Source organism: Cucumis sativus, chromosome 2, assembly GCF_000004075.3.
Source record: "Cucumis sativus cultivar 9930 chromosome 2, Cucumber_9930_V3, whole genome shotgun sequence".
Classification (NCBI taxonomy): domain Eukaryota; kingdom Viridiplantae; phylum Streptophyta; class Magnoliopsida; order Cucurbitales; family Cucurbitaceae; genus Cucumis; species Cucumis sativus.
This window is the reverse complement of record NC_026656.2, coordinates 15,493,985-15,513,428: the sequence shown is the minus strand read 5'-3', so window position 1 is coordinate 15,513,428 and position 19,444 is coordinate 15,493,985. Positions and strand designations below refer to the sequence as shown.

The 19,444-nt window shown below is 34.0% G+C and overlaps 4 protein-coding genes across 5 annotated transcripts; 3 read left to right on the top strand and 1 right to left on the bottom strand.

The window, feature by feature from the left end:
- The first annotated feature begins 327 nt into the window (after positions 1 to 327).
- On the top strand, positions 328 to 6,006 carry LOC101217143 (protein artemis). 2 transcript variants are annotated; one of them, XM_004147312.3, is made up of 4 exons: positions 328 to 668; positions 752 to 857; positions 2,596 to 2,807; positions 4,109 to 6,006. In XM_004147312.3, the coding sequence occupies exons 1-4, from the start codon at positions 480 to 482 to the stop codon at positions 5,480 to 5,482; spliced, it is 1,881 nt and encodes a 626-aa protein (XP_004147360.2). In that variant the 5' UTR covers positions 328 to 479; the 3' UTR covers positions 5,483 to 6,006. The 2 variants fall into 2 exon arrangements, with proteins under 2 accessions (XP_004147360.2, XP_031736402.1); XM_031880542.1 differs by lacking the exon at positions 328 to 668 and adding an exon at positions 2,138 to 2,222.
- A 1,085-nt stretch (positions 6,007 to 7,091) lies between these two features.
- LOC101213058 (ABC transporter I family member 10) lies at positions 7,092 to 10,556 on the top strand. The gene is made up of 7 exons (XM_031880541.1): positions 7,092 to 7,227; positions 7,327 to 7,414; positions 7,531 to 7,702; positions 8,316 to 8,402; positions 9,541 to 9,666; positions 9,750 to 9,872; positions 10,226 to 10,556. The coding sequence occupies exons 2-7, from the start codon at positions 7,332 to 7,334 to the stop codon at positions 10,436 to 10,438; spliced, it is 804 nt and encodes a 267-aa protein (XP_031736401.1). The 5' UTR covers positions 7,092 to 7,227; positions 7,327 to 7,331; the 3' UTR covers positions 10,439 to 10,556.
- Positions 10,557 to 11,441: 885 nt separating this feature from the next.
- LOC101213544 (60S ribosomal protein L10) lies at positions 11,442 to 12,942 on the bottom strand. Its single transcript, XM_004147298.3, has 4 exons — positions 12,805 to 12,942; positions 12,205 to 12,706; positions 12,018 to 12,099; positions 11,442 to 11,676 (listed from the first exon to the last, which is right to left on the bottom strand). The coding sequence occupies exons 1-4, from the start codon at positions 12,812 to 12,814 to the stop codon at positions 11,608 to 11,610; spliced, it is 663 nt and encodes a 220-aa protein (XP_004147346.1). The 5' UTR covers positions 12,815 to 12,942; the 3' UTR covers positions 11,442 to 11,607.
- A 2,268-nt stretch (positions 12,943 to 15,210) lies between these two features.
- Positions 15,211 to 19,148, top strand: LOC101213302 (glutathione S-transferase zeta class). Its single transcript, XM_004147297.3, has 10 exons — positions 15,211 to 15,379; positions 15,463 to 15,553; positions 15,685 to 15,741; positions 15,875 to 15,960; positions 16,058 to 16,129; positions 16,424 to 16,477; positions 16,631 to 16,706; positions 17,363 to 17,424; positions 18,247 to 18,306; positions 18,883 to 19,148. The coding sequence occupies exons 1-10, from the start codon at positions 15,377 to 15,379 to the stop codon at positions 18,988 to 18,990; spliced, it is 669 nt and encodes a 222-aa protein (XP_004147345.1). The 5' UTR covers positions 15,211 to 15,376; the 3' UTR covers positions 18,991 to 19,148.
- The last annotated feature ends 296 nt before the right edge of the window (positions 19,149 to 19,444 follow it).

Here is a 19,444-nt window from a genome sequence, read left to right as displayed (position 1 = left end):
ATAAAAATGCAAACTGTCCAATCATTTTTTTTCATAAATTTTATATATGTTCTTTCAATTTATATTCTTATTTACAATTTATTAATCTCAAGTGATTTTGATATAATTAAGACTCAAAATTGAATAGTCTTTCATTTGGGAGTATTGAAAAACATGGTATGGTTAATGAAATTAATTTGGTAATTTTAGGGTTTAGGGTTGTGAAAAGTATTTAAAAAGCAGAGAAAAGTTAAAAAATTAAAGAAAGTTTATTTTGAATATTTTACCATTTAAAAAAAATGCACTATATATATGCTTTAAAAATGTATTGGAAAAATGGTAAAGGCGGTAAAATATAAATAGAGTGGTGATTCAACCGTCCCGCCACTAAATTTTGCTTCTTGTGGAAGCTTTGACAGAATCGTTATGAATCAAATTAGGGTTCTTATTCCCATTTTCCTCTTCCCCTCCCATCGGAATTTCCCCCTCAGAACTCGAAGATGCCGATCGAAATGCCCCAAGGCCTCCCTTTTTCAGTGGATACATGGTCCCCATCTTCCAAGAAGAAGCGCCACCATTTTCTAACACACGCTCACAGGGATCACACCACTGGGATTGTCCCCCATTTTTCCTTCCCCATTTATTCTACTTTTCTCACCAAGTCTATCGTTCTTCAGCAGTTTCCCCAGGTTTCTCTTCACTTTCAATCGACCCATTGCTTTTCTTTTTCGGGAGGCTTAATTTGACTTGGAATTGTTGTTCCTTTTCGCAGTTACATGATTCACTGTTTGTATGTATCGAGGTGGGGCAATCGCTGGTCGTCAAAGATCCTGATGGAGCTTTCACCGTTACCGTTTTCGATGCTCATCACTGCCCTGGTATTTTTTCCATCCCACCCATTTGTTTTAATTAAGTGATTTAACAGATTTTATTAAGGCTTAAATGTGCGCATATCATTTTTCGGGTGGGCTCCTAATAAATAACAATTGGAATTATAGAAATGTCAGAAATTCAAATAGCAGACCTACTGTTCTTACACACTTTTAGGATTAAGATTAACATGGCATTGAATTTTTCGTTGTTGTGAGTGAATGAAGCAATTAGCTGCTTCTTGGGGTTGTATTTTAACTTAAACTGACATTTAACTATTGGCTGTTTGACTGAAGATTATAAAAAGGTTATAGCAGAAGCACCAATTAAGAGGAGTGTCTTAAAAGACAATATAACATTTTTTTCTTAGAAAAGGTACAGTTGGTCAAGTTATATTTGAATTTTACCATCAAAGGGTGCACCTATTTTGTGCATTATTGTTTTAGTTCTAATGTAAGTTGTGATTTTTCCAGCATGAAGGAAAAGTTAAAGATCTTCACCTTGACTCCTCGTAAGAAAAAATAATATGCTTTAGATGCCCAACTATGAATATCAATGTGGAGTAGACAAGGGTTATCTCATCGTCTTTATCAGATAAGAGCACAAGTTCTTCATCTATTTTTTCCATTTAAAAAAAAAAAAAAGCATTTAGGAAGAAAGAAAACTTGTCAATTGGGACAGAGAAATTCGAGTACCTACTGTCTCTGGACATTCTTCACAAAACTTTTTGGTTATCTAGAAAAACATTATAAAAAAAGAAAGTGGCTGTGAACCTTTTTTAGGCTTTCCTTATTTTCTATATACTTTCCTTATTTTTCAAGTGCATTTATATAGAAATGTTTGAAACTTGGGGTGCTTGGGCCAAGGAGGCGACTTGTGAAGTTGTGAGACCCACAATATAAAGAGTTAATAAGGCATAAAGTTTATGTTTTTTTCTTGTTATGTGGCCCAGAAATTCCTTGTGGAGTTTACAACTCCCCCCCCCCCCCCCCCCCCCCCCGCCCCCCACTCCTTAGGCCAAACACCCCCTTAACATTAAAATCTCACATCTTATTAGCACCGAAATTTGAAGAATTAAACTTGCATATATCAATAAAATCGTCAACTATGTAATTTTCAATAGCACAGAGTCTGTACCTCCTTCGTGTTTTTTTCTAATTAGATGCTAGCTGTGGAAGAGTTGGGAGACAATTCTAATTCTATTTGGATCATTTATGAACTATGATTTAGGCCCTTGGATACATGTTACCAAAGGAAAAGGTTAAGTATCTCTCCTTTAATTTTTCAGCCTGCAGGCAGGGGCAAGAATGATAATCTGACTATATAACCTACTGATTCAAATTCCTGCTTTCTCCCTGAAGCTATACTATAAAGTAAAATCTTGAGATCATCTCCTTTAGCTATTGCACTCTACATTATCCCTTACTTTTTGTTTTTCCATTCATCTGCAGATCCTTTAATTTTTGTCTTGAGCAAGACTTTTAATGCTCTCTCATTTCATACTTGGATTAAAATTTGTTGGTATTGTATATGCTAATCTAGACCAGTATTTTGTTAGGTTTATGTTAAGCCTTCTACACTTCATTTTTAGTCTCATCACATATCTTTTGTTTTCAGCGTATTCTTCCTTTTTCCTTGTCATTCTTTTTCTGAGAGATCTTGTGGGGGTTATTATGTGCATTCGAATATTTAATGTTATCACCATTTAGAAGCTGACAAATGATATATTTCTCTGGCATGGACTAGGAGCTGTTATGTTCTTATTTGAAGGCTATTTTGGCAATGTTCTGCATACGGGTGATTGTAGATTAACTCCTGAGTGCCTACAGAACTTACCTGAGAAGTATCGTGGAAAAAGTGGTAAAGAGCCAAGATGTAAACTGGATCTGATTTTTTTAGACTGTACATTTGGTAGATTCTTTCAACAATTCCCTAGCAGGCATTCATCAATACATCAGGTAACATTGTTCAGTTATTTAATACGTTTTGAGATTTGAGAATCAAGTGAATGCCCTGTAGATTTTCAATCATGAAATCTGTCTGTTAATGTCATGTCAACATACAAATTTCCTTTTTGTATTTTATTTTCATGGATGTGTATATCTTTGACATAGCTATAGCCTATATGTAAGATCTTCTGCAGAACCTTTTTGGTTTCTGATGGAACTCGTAGCCAAATCCAACTGAGAATTCTATCTTATTGATTTAATGTAGCAGAACGTACAATCCTCTGTTTCCCTCTCTCCCAAGAAATAACAGGAAGATTCAATAACTCAAAAAAAATAAAGCCTACCCCTCCCTCTCCTAACAAACTTATTTATATGTCTAACTAACCTAACCTTACCCAACCAATTACTCACATATCCCTCCCTCCCCTAACAAACTTATTCACACGTGTCTCCCCCCTAAACAAACTTATTTCCCCTCCTCCGGTATTGATATAATATTGGGGGTCTAACAGTTTCCTAGCCCCTTTTATCTATATTCTTGCTTTGTAGTTCTAGAGCTTCAACTTCAAGTTTCTCTGTGCTTCTCCGTTCATTGCAGAGTAATGATATGTAGGCTAAAATCATCAACAACCATGTTTCTGTGGTGTCCTTTTCCTAACCTTGCCTAAGCAGTTTCCTCCAATACAAGATTCTACGTGACTAATTTTGACATATGCAAATATAATGAAATGATAAGAGTTTCCTTTCCTTTCTGCAAATTTCTCTGAATTCTTTTTAAATCTTTTCAATTATTTGATACGTCTTCTCCCCCTGTTCCTTTTATGCCTGATGCTAATGGGAAGCAGCTCATGTTCCACATATTTCTTCTTCTGCTGCTGCTGATGCCTTTTTTTTCTCCTTTTATTATTATCATGAAACAAGTAGCACCATGTGATATCTATTCGTTTGAGTTGTTGGGTGATACCATCATTTTGGACCACTTTACAAATGTTTGGAGCCCATATTAATTGTGCACAAAAACCATGTTTCAATTAGATTTCTTATGTTGGATCCTTCAAAATTTCATACTCTGGCATTTGTTAACTTGTTGACGATTCTTTTAATTTTAAACTTCACCTTTCTTATGACAATAAATTTCTATAGTTCATGGCGTATATCTTGGTGGCTGAAAATCTTTTCATTGTTTTGTGCTCTGCTTAAACCCTTAGTTCGTCTGTATATTATTGATTGTTTTGGTAGAATGAATATTAAGTATTTACATTCTTATAATATATAACCAGTATATAATTTAAGATAATTTATCTTTTCAGATTATTAATTGCATATGGAAACACCCTGATGCTCCGCTAGTATATCTGATTTGCAATCTTCTAGGACAGGAAGATATATTGCAACAAGTGTCCCAAACATTTGGTTCAAAGATATTTGCTGATGAATCCAAGAAAGCAGGCTATAAGGCTCTTGAACTTATAAACCCTGACATCCTCACTCAAGATCCATCCTCCCGTTTTCATCTACTTGATGGATTCCCTAAACTATGTCAAACTGCAAGAACACTGCTTGCAGATGCTCAGACCAATTTTCTGTCTGAACCTCTCGTAATCCGACCCTCTACCCAGTGGTATGTTCGTGAGGAAGTGTCAGAGATTTGGAACTCAAGGAAACAAATAATTAGTGAAGCAATTAAAGATCAACATGGTATTTGGCATGTTTGCTACTCGATGCACTCGTCAAAGGAAGAACTAGAATGGGCCTTGCAAATTTTAGCACCAAAATGGGTTGTTTCAACCACTCCTGGTTGTCGAGCCATGGATTTGGATTACGTAAAAAGGAAACTCAGTGGTTCTAGTTTAACTTCAAATGGCCTAATATGGAAGCTTTTTGGTATAGCTGAGGATAGTTCTTCAGATTTAGATGCATCTGTGATTGAAGTGAGCTGTTCTTCTATAGTTGAAGCACCCACTCAAAGAAACGTAAACCCTCAATCACAAACAGTGAAAGTGTATCCTGTTCCTCAAGAAATGTTAAACATTTTGTCTTCAAGCAACTTGCCACCTCTCACATTATTTGGACGAGCTAGACTTGCCATTGAAGATGCCACTTTGTTGTCAGAAGAAGTTTCATATCCATCTACTGAGAACGAGCCTGTAGAAGCTGTTGGAGATATTGTAGCAGAACTGTCCATTCATGATGCAAAGTGTAAACTGAGCGGCAAATCATCAGTAAATTCTAAAGATGAAGTTCACTTCGAAGGAAAACATGAGAAGTTTGCGAATGATGCATTATCAGCTGATGTAAACGCCTCACTTAACTCTAATGGAACTAAGCTCCCTATTTCTGAAATAAAAGTTTTGTCGACGAATAATAACCTGCCAGAAGTATTCAACAGTGATGTAGAAGAACATGTCCATGAGCAGGAAAGTAGAGTTAAGGAAAAAGAGTTAGCAGACAATTGTAAAGATGTCTCCATTATTCTTGAAACACACGTTGGAAAGATGGTTAATAATGACAGAATAGCAGGGTGTAGTAATTCACATCTTTTAAGTGTCGGTTCTTCAAAGGGATTTAACGACAAGTTTAGAAAGTTGTATAGGTCAATGAATGTCCCTGTGCCTGAGCCTCTTCCTTCGCTGGTGGAACTTATGAAATCTAGAAAACGGGTAAAGAGGAATGGATATTTCTAGTTATTGCATGTCAACAACGCTACTATTCTTGAACAACTTGGAATTGATTACAGATACGAAAATGAAAATAATGGCCAAAGTTGGATTCGATAGTCAACTGATTTTCCTACCTCTAAGAGAAAAGTCCTTCCTTTTTTGGTCAGTTGTGGGTGAGGGATTCAAACCCTGACAGTGGTTCGTAGCCAGCACCCTTTTGGCTGATTTTTCTCAATCTCTCCGACCTTTGTTCCGTAAGAGCGAGTCTCTAGCAAGAAGGAAACACATCATAGTTCATTCCCTATTGGGGATTCTCCAAGCGAATGAGGTACACAAATGTTATTTGTTGTGTAGTAAAAGAGTATTATAGAGGTCATGATTATTGTTTACTTAACTTCAAAGTTGGGTAAGCTTTGTGAAAATAGCATTCCTGCTTCATTTTTCTTAAACCCAAATTCTTGCTTGCTCAATGAGTCAATGTATATTAATAAATTTGATCCATTCCTATCCTATAGATCAATAAAAGAAGCACCATATTTTTTAACCCAGTTTTTTGCTCTTTAATTAGTTGTTATCGCAGAATGATAAAACTGATGATATAATATCAAATTAGAAGTTATGTTATTTACCAAGTTATATTCAAGACTTTGTGATAATACATACCAGAGTTGAGAATATCAAATATAAGGTTAGTTTAGAAGATAAAAGATATCAAATGTTTATGGTTCGAACTCGCAGTGTGCAGAAGTGCAAAAGTCCTAAAACACACCATTTTAGGATATCTATTCTATGCATTTACTTTGTTAGAAAATTACATAACTATTCAGGATATAATAATTCACCAATTATTTTTTAACTATAACTTTCATAAATACAAGTTTATATGCACATTAATTAAATAGTAAAACATAATTGCATTATTGAATAATTAACTAATATCAATACTAACGTATGATCTTAATAATTCTTTTTACGTGTATGATTAATATATTATGCTTTTAGTTATTGGATATTAATGATATTGTTATCAAGGTTTTAATTCGTTCAAGATGTTATTGACGTTTTTTTTAGTACTGTCATCAACGTTTTAATTAGATTAAAACTATCTAACCATTTCTCAACTCTTGCCCATTAAATTAACTATGTTTTGTTGGTATAAAAATTTAATTGAAGTATTTTCACAAACGCAAAATTTTATATTTTATGAGTAATAGATTATATTTTCGACAATTCTATGAGTAACAAGAAAAACCAATATTTATAACTTTCATAAAAATATATTATTTTTTAATTTCGCAGCGGTTTAGTTTATAGACTTTAAATGCACTTTAAAATTTGTAATAATTTAATTTTTATGGTAAAAATTAGTGTTAAAATTTAATAAAATTTGTAATAATTTAATTTTTATGGTAGAAATTAGTGTTAAAATTTAATAATTTTCTTTTTTTTGCATAATCTTATTGGAAACTCAATATTTTGTAAATTACATAGTCTTTGTCATAAAATAATAAAAATAAATTGGTTTAGTGAGGGACAAAGCGTTTTTTAAACCCTTTTCTAAAAGTTTTTTTTTTTTTTAAATGGAAACTTTAATTTGTTAAAAGAACATTTTTGAAACCAAAGTATCAAATATAAAGGAAATTTTGTATAATTAGAAAAAAGAAAAAGGAGAAAAAGCGGCAGCTCCCCGTCTATCTCTCTCCAGCGCTCTAACGACGACCAGTCACCTCTCCGCCGATCAGTTTCCGCCGCCACGCCTGCCAACCCTCGTACGTCGCCTCGCTTCAACGATCACTCCCAAACAACACTCTCAATCTTCAAGGTGTTTTCATTTTGAACAATCGAATTTCTTTTCACCATTTCTGCAGCAGCAATGGTTTTGAAGAGTTCATCTTTCAATCTTGTTGCCCCATCGCCTCCTCTTCTTTCTCCTCTTTTCTCCAATCCCCCCTCCAGGTTCCATCATTATAATCTTAATGCTATTCCCTTTTCACTTCTTCTTCCTCCTTTTCTTTCCCTTAACTCCTTTCTCATCCTTCTATTTCGTTGGATTCTTGTGTCTGTGTATGCAGGATAAATACTACTGAGAATATAGCCATTGAGGGGCGCAATCTCAACTTCTCGATCACGACAAAGCAGGGAAAATCTGTGCCTATTCTTAGGGATTGCTCACTCCGGATTCCTTCAGGAGAGTTTTGGATGCTTCTTGGACCTAATGGCTGTGGAAAATCCACCCTCTTGAAGGTTTTACCAAAATTCACTCACCTTTGCTCTTCTTGGACCTAATGGCTGTGGTTTAGTTACTTTGTTTTGTTCAAAGGAGTTGTATGTTGTTTAGATTGAGTCCGTACTTGTTTGATTACTATTTTTGAAAAACAGCACAAAAGTAGTGATTTCACTATGCATAATACACTAACCATTTTGAATTTAACAGTTTCGAAAACGAATTTGAAAACTGTTCTAATATGAAAGCGTTTCGTCAAACAAGTACTTGTATTCTGCCTAATATGGCGAAAGGTGAAGTAACTAAACAAGTGTGCCATGACACGACACTAATCTCTGTGGAGGCTCCGCCTATTCTAATGTCAGCTTCGGGAAATAATAAGGATGTTAGGTTTTATGTTTATAACCTACGGTCTTGAACCTTCAACTTTAGAGTGTAGCTTTCTTACATTTCAAGCTCGTACTCGAACTACTCTTCAGGTATTGCCAATGCCATTTATGATTAGTATTTCTTCATATCCCAAAAGAGGACACAATTTAACACGATTTTCAAATGGGCCCTAATGTGTCACTGTACTTTTGTAGCTCATCTAGATGATGTATTTACAAGTACTTGATGTGTTCACTTATGTAGGTCTTGGCTGGTCTTTTGAATACAACATCTGGTGCAGTATACGTCAAGAAGCCAAAGTGCTTTGTCTTCCAAAATCCGGACTATCAGGTTACCTTCATCGTTTTAACCTTCAGGCTTCAGTTGGTATATAATAACATTGCAGCCGATTTTAGAACCTTGAAAGAGAATTTACTGTTGGTATATAATAACATGGCAAAGCTCCTCCTTTTGAGTAAATATTTCTTGTTTTAACTGTGCCTTTTGCACTTGAAGTAATTGTGCATTTGCATCAGAGCCTTTAGCTGCGAACGTTATTGTGTTAGTTACTACTAACTAGGTATGGGCGGCTCATCTATCCTCTAGAGGATTTCTGTATTCTATTTCTGAAATCATTTTCAAAATTTTATGCCACTGCACTGATTTGAAGAATGGACTTTGTCAGAAAAGGCACTGGAAAAGTAATGTGTGAGCTCTATAATTATTAGATATAAATGCAAGAAGTACATGACTCATAGCTCACTCTAACATGATTAATTTCATCTTTGGATCAAAATGCAAAAGAAATTTAATATTAGCTAATTCACGCATAAAGTTTAGCTTAATTACATATTTAGCCTGCAAGCCCTGAACTTTGATGGTGAGCTGTGTCTAGTTCCAAGACTATATAAGTTCCATTCAATTTAATTTTAATTCATTCTTGCTGTTGGCATTGCTACTTAAGTGTTGATGTGGCGTGTTGACTGGACAATGGTGTAATCATTTAACATGATGTGGCAGCAAGTAGCATGGGAGAGTGGACTAGTGGGATAAAATAGTCACGTGTTATAGCTTGTCCTTCCCACCAGATTTTTCTGCCATTTTACCCTTATTTTACATAGTTGACACATTCTCTTGTGTCACGTCGTTACAAATGATCACGCGTTAGTTTAATTGGTAAGTTATGTTAATATTTTAGTAACAATGTTAATGGTATGAACTCAATATCAAAAGTTTAGGGATGTATTTGAAGCTTCTGATAGTTTATTGTTAACAGGACTGAATTCAAAGACTAGGTTTGAAATTTGACCTAAAATATATCTTTAGAAGATGGTAAAGAAACAGAGAGCGAAGTTGTCAGATTTAGAAAATTCGAATAGTGATAAAATACATATGCTATTCTTGCAAACAAAAAAGATTTTTCATCCTTCTTTTTGCTTGTTGTTGTAACAAACATTTGATGCAAACAAATATATCTTTTGTTTGCTAGGTAGTTATGCCTACTGTGGAAGCTGATGTTGCATTTGGCCTCGGTAAGTTAAATTTGAACAATGATGAAGTTAAATCAAGAGTTTTGGAAGCTCTGAGTGCAGTTGGCATGTCTAGCTACCTTCAGGCAAGCCATATCTTTGTAGCTTATCAAAATTGGAAGTTATAAAGAACTGCCGAATTAATTTATCTCTTATTCTTGTTCCTCAGAGATCTGTCCAAACGCTGAGTGGTGGTCAGAAGCAAAGAGTTGCCATTGCTGGTGCTTTGGCTGAAGCATGTAAAGTGCTTCTATTAGATGAACTGACCACATTTCTTGACGAGAATGATCAGGTATTCGATATCATATAAGCAGATTTTATAAATCTTCTGTCCCTTAATCCCAACGGTAGACTTTGACATGCTGTGCTGATTATTGCAAGGTTTTGAAGTTATATGTAATATCAAAGCTTTCTTCATTTACTTGATCCTTAAATTCTTACCTGAGCAAACAAATAATGATAAGGACCCAAATATCCCTTTTTTAATGCACAATTTAGTTTCTAAATGAATACATGTAGAATGGAAAACTAAAATAGACCATTTAAAATTTAGGAGACAAACAAAATATATGTTGGTATTCTCTTATTTCAAAACAAATTGCATCTTTCCTCTTATTTCTTTCTCCTTTTGTGTTTCTAAATCAGACGGGGGTGATCAAAGCAGTTAGGAATTCTTTACACAATTCTGAAGATGTTACAGCATTATGGGTGACCCATCGCTTAGAAGAACTCGAGTATGCAGATGGAGCTATCTACATGGAAGACGGGAAAGTCGTCATGCATGGTGATGTGGCAAGTATCCAAAGTTTCATCCAAACAAAACAATCAGATTATATCAAGCGTATTTACCATTCGTGACTGTCATTTCTCTTTCAAATGATGTTTTTCTTGTCACATTATTATAACACCGTAGTGTATAAGTTTGTATCATCTTGGTTACATAATAAAATCATTTTGTTGTTTCATTCTTTTGTTACATATTGAAAGAAGTGTGAAGTCTTTCTCCTCATAATTCAAATTTGAACGGAAACTATTAGTTATTATTTACTAGATTTGATTTTTTTTTTTATTAGGGAAGTACATTCAATCTAATTATAACATAAAACTTGCATATATCTGTCATCAATTAAAATTATCCTTCCATTTATTCAACTTGCTTAAATGGTTTGATCATATGAACATAAATGGGCATATGAACATATTTGTTCATCCATTAAAATGAGAAGTAAATAATTAGTTGCTTAACATTTGAAGCATAGAAGACAGATCTTTCGTTAACATGTGCTCAGCCCAAATACTTCTTGTATGTACCGATAGACTTGCTCTATAAAGGACCGCTATCATCCAACGATGCTGCTCCTCCTTCAGAATGAATTCATTTTCTGCTGAAGGAGAGATTTTTTTTGTGGTGCTATATGTTCCCTTTGATTGGTTTTATTCTGATTGCATCAACTTGTGAAACAAGTAAACATGACTAGTACCTTAATTGACATCTCAAATTGTTTGCGAATCCTTTTCAATGGTTATTTTTTAACTAAAGGTTTTTGATTCAAATGTGTTTTGAAAAATTAATTGTTTGACATGTTTCCTAAGCTTTCCATGTCATAAATTTAAAAAAAAAAATGATTTTTATATAGATTTTTTTCAAAAATAAAAACAAAATTGCACAAAATTCATTAAACTTTTTTACGGTTTCCCTCTTTTAAAAACCATTTGCTAATTTTTAGAAAAAGAGAAACCTATCCTTTAAACTATGGAGATTTGCTTGAAGATGCCATTGTAGAAGTTGGGGGATTCTCACATTCATATCATTATTCAAGGTTTTGAAAAAAATCAAACTCTACAGCGACTAAGTATTAAATAGAACTCAAAAGAAAGAAACAAAGCTTTCGTTCCAATATCAAAATGTAGTAAATCAAAACAAAAAAGAGACTAGCTCATTTCACAATGTTCAAACAGAGAAAATGATGATGATGTCGACATTAATTCTCACATAGTTTCAAAATCCAAAAATTAACTAGCTTAGCTTAGACAGTTTGAGATAGAAAAGCTCTTCCAGGCTGACGGTTTGCAAGAGGCCCATGGCATCCAAGAAGCTGCACAGTCGAAATTTTCAAACCATGAGTTTAACTCAAAATAAATTAACAAGAATGCAACTCACAACAAACTATAGAAAATGTATAAACATATTGATAGCAGCAGTGATTGTGCCTTAAAAGTGACGGACAACCCAGAAAAACAAGAGATCACAATTAAAAATATGGCCCTAAGGTCTAACAAGGAAGCCCCATTCAAAACATTTTCAGGGAGTAACCCCTCCACGTTTCTTTAGTTTGTAAATCAATCTTCAGCTAAATGCAACAAATTGATGAAAGAAGTAATTCTCCTATAATAGAATAGAACAGGAATGCAATTGCAATTATCAGGCATCAAATACCTTAGCATTAACACCATCTGGCATAATCTTGTTCTCTGACTTGAACTTGAGGTAATCAGCTCGGCTAAATTTAGTGAATCCCCTGAAGAGAAAAGTTTGAACATTTATGATTCAATCAAATATACACTCCAAGGAGATGAATTGAAACTAAATATAAATCAGATGAAATGAGAATGAAGAGGCATACCACTTCCTGCTAACAATGATCTTTTGACGACCAGGGAACTTAAACTTAGCACGACGGAGAGCCTCCTGAGCATGCTGGCTGTTGCTGTCCTTGCATCGAACGGAAAGAAGAACCTGACCAATGGCGACTCTTGCACAAGTTCCTTGTGGCTTACCAAAAGCACCTCTCATCCCAGTTTGGAGCCTATCAGCTCCGGCACATGAAAGCATCTTGTTAATTCGAAGAACATGGAAGGGATGAACTCTAACCCTCAAATGAAACGCATCTTTCCCAGCAAATTTTGCCATGTACTTGTTACAGGCAATACGAGCTGCTTCCAAAGCTTCACTTGAAACATTCTCTTTCTCCCAACTCACAAGATGAACACAGAAGGGGAATTCATCAACACCCTTCTTCTTCATTCCAACATCATAAATCCTAATCTTGGGATCAGGAACACCGCGACAAAATCGCGATTTGGGATAAGGCTTGTTCTTGATTTGGCGGTAACATCTAGCAGGTCCTGCAAAACCAAATGCAAAAACAATGAGAAAAGATAAAAGAAAGAAAAAAAAATGCTACATTTCAATTGCAATTTGTAGACAGAATAGAGAGCAATACTTCTCCCCATGGCTGTGTTTTGCTGGAGAACTTCGAGTGCTAGATTAGGGTTTATTTTTGGGAAAACGAAGGTGAATTATAAACTAGGGTTTCTCAAGAGGATATCCTCAAGGCCCACTATTACGGGCTTAGGAAAAGGCCCACCATTACTTCTTGGGAAAAGGCCCACTAATACGGGCTTAGAAAAAGGCCCACTATTAACGGATTGGGAAAAGGCCAATTATTACGGGCTCAAAAAAGGCCCAATTGCAAATCATTCCATTTTTTCTATTTTCGTTTTATATTTTTCAAAAATTACTTGGGATTTTTTCAAAAAAAAAAAAAGTTAAGACAAATTATTTACTCTTCCTCCAATGGTACAAATTTTATTAAGTATAAATATTTTGTAAAATGTTTAAATTTTTTTTTTGTGTTGAACCTTTTTTTTATAGTAACTGGTCATTTAACCCTCACATTGGTGGGATGGGCTATTCTATGTTTGTCTCAAGGATTATGACTATTCTATTTTTTTTTTCTTATTCTTCTATTCCTCGTTTCACTTATTCCTCACTCCTCCCTTTCACTATTCCTCACCCCTCATTTCTCATATATGTCACTATTCCTCACTCCCTCGTTTCAATATTTCTTACTTTTCTCAAACATAGATTACAATGACTCAAACTATAATAATCTGCATCCCAAACACAGATTATAATAACTCATAAATTATTATAACCCACATACTATAATAACACATATTATAATAACTCACTTCACGTCCCACAACGTTTGTTTTTAAGCTTTTAACTAAATTTAAGTCAAACACATCTTTTCTTCCATAAAAGACAAAAATGTTTTCTTTAATTCTATAGGGTTTGTGGTGCATTTTTATAAAATTTAACCTATAATTTAAAAATAAAAATGAAATATATATAAAGAAAATATTAAAGTGAGGACCAATTTATATTAAAACTCTACACAAATTTTCTATTTCTTTTAGGGAAGAAACCTCCTCATCCTAAGTAATTGAAACACCTAGGCAAAGAAAAGACCCAACACTTTAAAATTTACGAGAGTTATAAGTTGAGAAGTTCAGTCCAATTGAATTTGTCAAACGACCAAAATGCTTTTATATTTAAAAATATGGACTGCATTTGAGTATATCGTCTCATTGTTATCGAATTCTCACTTGGTTAACACTAGTTAACAATGATATTGATCATTATTTAATTACTGTCTTACTGCTATTTATATTGATTATTAATGATACCGATTTACCATCTCATTGTTATTTACTTTAATATCAATTGTTATTTAATTGTAAATAACATCAATTGCTATCAAATGATCTTACATTTTTGTTTATATATAATTAATAAGTAGTTTCAGATAACCATCTCATTATCTTCCATCTTTTATAGATTATTAAGTAGTTTTTTTATTACCATCATATTGTCGTATGATTACATACAAAAAAAAAAAAAAAAAAAGATGATCTCCCAATATCTATAATTATCGAAAAATTGTTAACAATGTGTCGAGAGATCCTCTCCAAACAACCTTCGATATTGTCAGGTGTTTAGTTAGTTCTTTGTTTGACAAATGTATTATTTTACTCCATTTGTGATGCACTTTGTATATTAAAAATGTTGCATCCCAAACTTTGATAAATAGAGGCTACACAAACCATAGAGACCTAGTCAACACATTTGCAAAATATCTAACTTACCAACCTAAGTATATTTCACCTCTTATCTTATATTAACTATTGTTTTAGTACAAATGAAGAGTGGGTATATTTAAACAAAGAACTTTTTGGTCTTTTAACATACATCGATATCAAATCCTTTGATAACATGAATTCCTATTTCTCAATGATATCCCAGGGTGAAGACAATTGACTCAATTCCATGAAACTATTTCATAGAAGTTTATTGATATATTCCTTTTTAAAACGTAACTCAACTTCGATTGTTGAATAATCCACGTTCCAAGAAAAAGATTCAATTTTTATGTGGATTATGTGGAAAGCGTTCATATGAATAATTATAATTTTAGGTGTTGGGAATTAAAATTGAAAATTGAAAATTGGTTGGTAAAGCTCCGAAAGAGGCAGAGGCATTGTGTGCATGCAACCAAACATAAAGGAGAAAGGGTTAGCAGAAGACATGCATAGGTGAGAATACTTCTGAGAATGCATTGGTCCAACAACTTCAGGCAACCCTTGGAATTTGGATGGTGATCCTCGGGTTCGGCTTTTTCTTTCAAAAAGGAAACCGGGTTTTAACCGAATTGAAAGAAGAATCGGTCAATTTTTGCTGGGTTCAACCGGTTTGGTCAGTTGAACTCGGGTTTTGGTGCTATGCTCAGTGGTCACTCCTAGACATAAGTTGTACAAATCTATTCATTTTCGGATTCGATTCCATTTGGATCCGATCCACTCTATTCCTTACTCTATGCCATCATCATTACTATATTATATATTACATGGCCTTGGAATTGGAATTGAATCCGTTCAAATTAATACGATCGTTCTCATTCTGAATCATCACCTCATTTCTGATTCTCTGGATTCTCCGCTCATCGGATCACCATGGTTCATCCTTCTTACTTTCTTCTTTCTTCTTCCACTTTTGCTTTTTCTTTCTCACTTCATTTTTTGTGCTTCTTCAACTCTAGACCTCGCCGGTTGCAGCTTCTTCCTTGAAGCTTTACTCTTACTGGAGGAGCTCTTGTTCTCACCGTGTTCGAATTGCCCTAAACCTCAAACGTATTTCCTCTTTTCTTCCTTTTCCTGCCTAACCCCTCCATTCTTACCTCACCCTCCTTCTTTCATTTTGCTTTTTCTACTTAATACTTTTTTATTATTATTATTATTATTATTATCTGTTCCTTTTTCAGGTCTAAATTACGAGTACAAGGCTGTTAATCTACTCAAGGGAGAGCAATTCTCACCCGGTAATTTTGATTTTTTTTTTTTACATTTCCTCAATTTCTTTCTCAGGATCACATTTATTCTTCTAGAATAAGCCTTCTTCTGCTTTGAAATTGAAGCTGATTTCTATGTTTACTTTGTTTTCCTGTTGCTTAGAGTATGAGAAGCTTAATCCTATTGGTTATGTACCCACTCTTGTGGATGGTGATGTTGTTATTGCTGACTCTTTTGCTATAATCATGGTTCGTGCCTTTTGTTTTCAATTCATCTATATAATTAGCTTGCGGTTTTCAGTTCTTTACTTTTAATTGATTTTTTGAACTTGTTCTGAACTTACAGTATTTGGAGGAGAAGTACCCTCAGAATCCTCTGTTGCCTTGTGATCTTGGTAAAAGAGCTATCAACTACCAGGTATATTGCGTTTGTTAATAATGCATGGGATTAATGTGCGTTTAGTACCTGCAAATGGCAAGAAATGCGCCAAAGTAATGTGGGACTACTTCGTATGGGGGCTGGGACTAATATCTGTCTTAGAAAATTGCGATTGTATAAAATCCATGAGACCGCATTGGAGGGAGCCTGATGATTCTTTCTTAAGCACAGTATTACTGATGTGGATTGTTATTGAAATTTTGAGAAACTTTTTAGCTGTTGTTGTATGTAAACGTACCCGACATTAAATAACTTCTCCAAGTTTTTCTTCAGGCTGCAAACATTGTTTCTTCTAGCATACAGCCTCTTCAAAATATAGCTGTTCTGGTGAGTGTTCAACGTGCATTCTTTTGGTATTTGGTTGATTTGGTGCCGTTTATTCCCTCCCAGGTGTAAACGTTATATTTATAATGCTTTTCATTCACTTGTTTTGTTTTCTCCCTCTGCTATTTTTTAATGATTTATTTTTTCACTTTACAGAAGTACATTGAGGAAAAATCTGGTCCAGCAGAAAAACTTCGTTGGGTTCAACATAATATTGAAAAAGGTTTTACAGGTAAGATTGGGTTGTGATGAAACTTAAAAAAATCTCTGTTGTGATGAAATCTAAGAGACTTCCTGGACAAGTAAAGATGTGAATATTGGAAAATAAACGATTCCTTATTAGTAGCTCTGATGATTCTGTCCACACACTTGACAAGTACTTAGTGATCATATTTAGAAATCATCCCTTTTTAAATAATCAGACCACAAAAGGACTTGGTGTGTGATAAAAAACCGAACTTAGGCCGAATTTAAGACAAGTTTGCTGTACTAGTTCTCTTCAAATTCCTACAGAAAACAAATTTAGCACATGGAATGGATATAGGACAATATAGATAACGATTCTATCCACTCTCATGTCCAGTTTTAATCTACATAACTGATGTCGAGTAGGGTTAGTTGTGATCAATTAGCTTCAATTACCCTCCCTCAACTTGTTAGAGGAAAAATAAAAAGGCTGCTAAAAGCTCAGTTTTCTCAACTCTTGATTATATAGTTGCTGAAAGAGTTATTTTTTTATGCCATTAATGTGTGTTTCACTCGGTTTCAACACTTGAAAATCTCCTAAAAGCTCATGGTCTCTCAACTCTTAATTTATATATTGCTGAAAGTTATTTTATTATTAATAGTTTTTTTTTTTTTTTGCATTTTTGCATTTTTGTGCTTCAGCACTTGAAAAGCTGCTAAAACCTCATGCTGGGAAATATGCTACTGGAGATGAAATCTATATGGTTAGTTTGAGTTTGTGCTATGAGTATTATGATACAGATGATAGCTCTGATTAGAAAATCTAAGTGATTGTCTCATCTGAATATCAAGTTGCAGTTTGGCCTTGGTTTAAAGGTGGCCAATATTTTTCTGTTGTAGTCCTTAATGAAACTCTATCAGTGGATCTGAACCTATTTTAGAATTCAGGGACAGTATGGCAATAATACAGTATATTTCTTGTTATGTTTGTTCAGAAGGGGTGAACCTGAGTGATAGATTGTGGAAATTGTCACATCCAAATTTCTCCCACCTTGTACATTTTCTGGAGGGAAATATGTTTAAAAATAAAAAAAGAGAGAATGAATCTGAAACACTTATTCTCCAATTGTTGATTTTGTGATTATTTGCCGGCAGTCTATTTAAATACTTTTTGGAGTTCAATGATGCTTTTTCAAGAACAATCAGAGAGACTCCCTCATAGGAAAGGAGTAAATCCTTGGAACTGTGTTTTTAAGGTTTTTCTTTTTAAAGTTTGGTTAGAAGGAAATATGATAATTTTTAGAATGCTCTGTGTTAAAAGTTGTATCTTTTCAGTAGGGTTAACATTAGTACAGTCTCCAAATTTATTCTCCTTTACACATTAGTGCCAAATGGAGTGCTTTTATGTAAGTTCTTAGGGATTCTTCAGTATGCCTCATCCTACTTTTGAAGTTCTTTCATAACAATACATGTTCCTTTTTCCAAGAAAATACAGTACATTTCTTATGTTTACAGAAGTAGAAAGAGTAATTTATATTGAACTTCTTTTATACATATTAAGATTAACCATTTCTTATCATCTGCAGGCGGACTTGTTCTTGGCTCCTCAAATTCATGGCGCCATCAATAGATTCAATATTGACATGGTATTACTGGTTCCTAACTTATTAGAGCTTTTAGTCATTGCTCTGAAATGCTTCGTTTATAATATAACAAGTTCTATTACAGCTCGTGTCACTCCGTTTGTAATTGGTTCAATATTTTTAACGATCACAGTCCATAGGCCCACCTTCATTGGTTATCTTCCGCCTAATTACATTTTCCAGACCTTATTTAGAAGAGAATGAGAGCAATAGGAGCTAAGAAGTACTGCATTGCTATTATTGGAATTAGGTTAGAGGGTTTGGGATGAGGGAAGAGTTTGGCATGTCGTTACTATGGGGAAGTCCAAGCCTCCTGAAATGCTTAGATATAGTATTTACTTTTAGGATAAATTACAAGATAAGTCCTCCTTAAACTTTGTTTCTTTCTATCTATTTGATCTCTAAAGCTTATTATATACTTTTGAAAAGTTCTCAATGGACTATATTATTCATTGGAAATGAGAACCATATCATTGTTATTACTCATTTGTCTATGGTCGAAATCAAATTGACAATCTCTCCCTCTAGTATTTGGAATTGTAAAATTGCTAAGCAATGTTTTATATTTGTTTTTGGCAGTCCAAATTTTCTCTATTAAACAGGTTGAATGAGGAATACAATGGTACAGCAGCATTTCAAGATGCAGCCCCAGCGGAGCAGCCTGATGCTACTCCAACCTCTACTTAGTCCATTTCACTACTATTTCCTTCTCAATTTCTTATGGATCATCTTCCACTCTTATTTGTGTTTTCCGATCATGCACGAACTATTGATTACTAGTTGTACTTGGTTTTCGTTTAGTCTTGAAAATAAGTCATCTTAGAAAAAGTTGAAGTATTTGACAATCATGCGATATATTAAGGTTTGAAAAATGTTTTATGCAACAAAAACAAAAAAAAAAACCATTTTTATCCAAAGTCTTTTGATAAAAGAGTTTAAACTACAATTTAAAAATGTTTTAAAATCATTTGTTCATAGGGTTTGATAGTTCTTTAGGCTAACTTGACATCAATACCATCACTTCTTTTAGTATATAGAAAATTAAACAAATTTGTGTGTATATATATATATTTTGTGGAAGTATATCTCATAAAAGCACGAATGTTTTGATTTTAAATAAAATGATTTTTCTATAAAACAT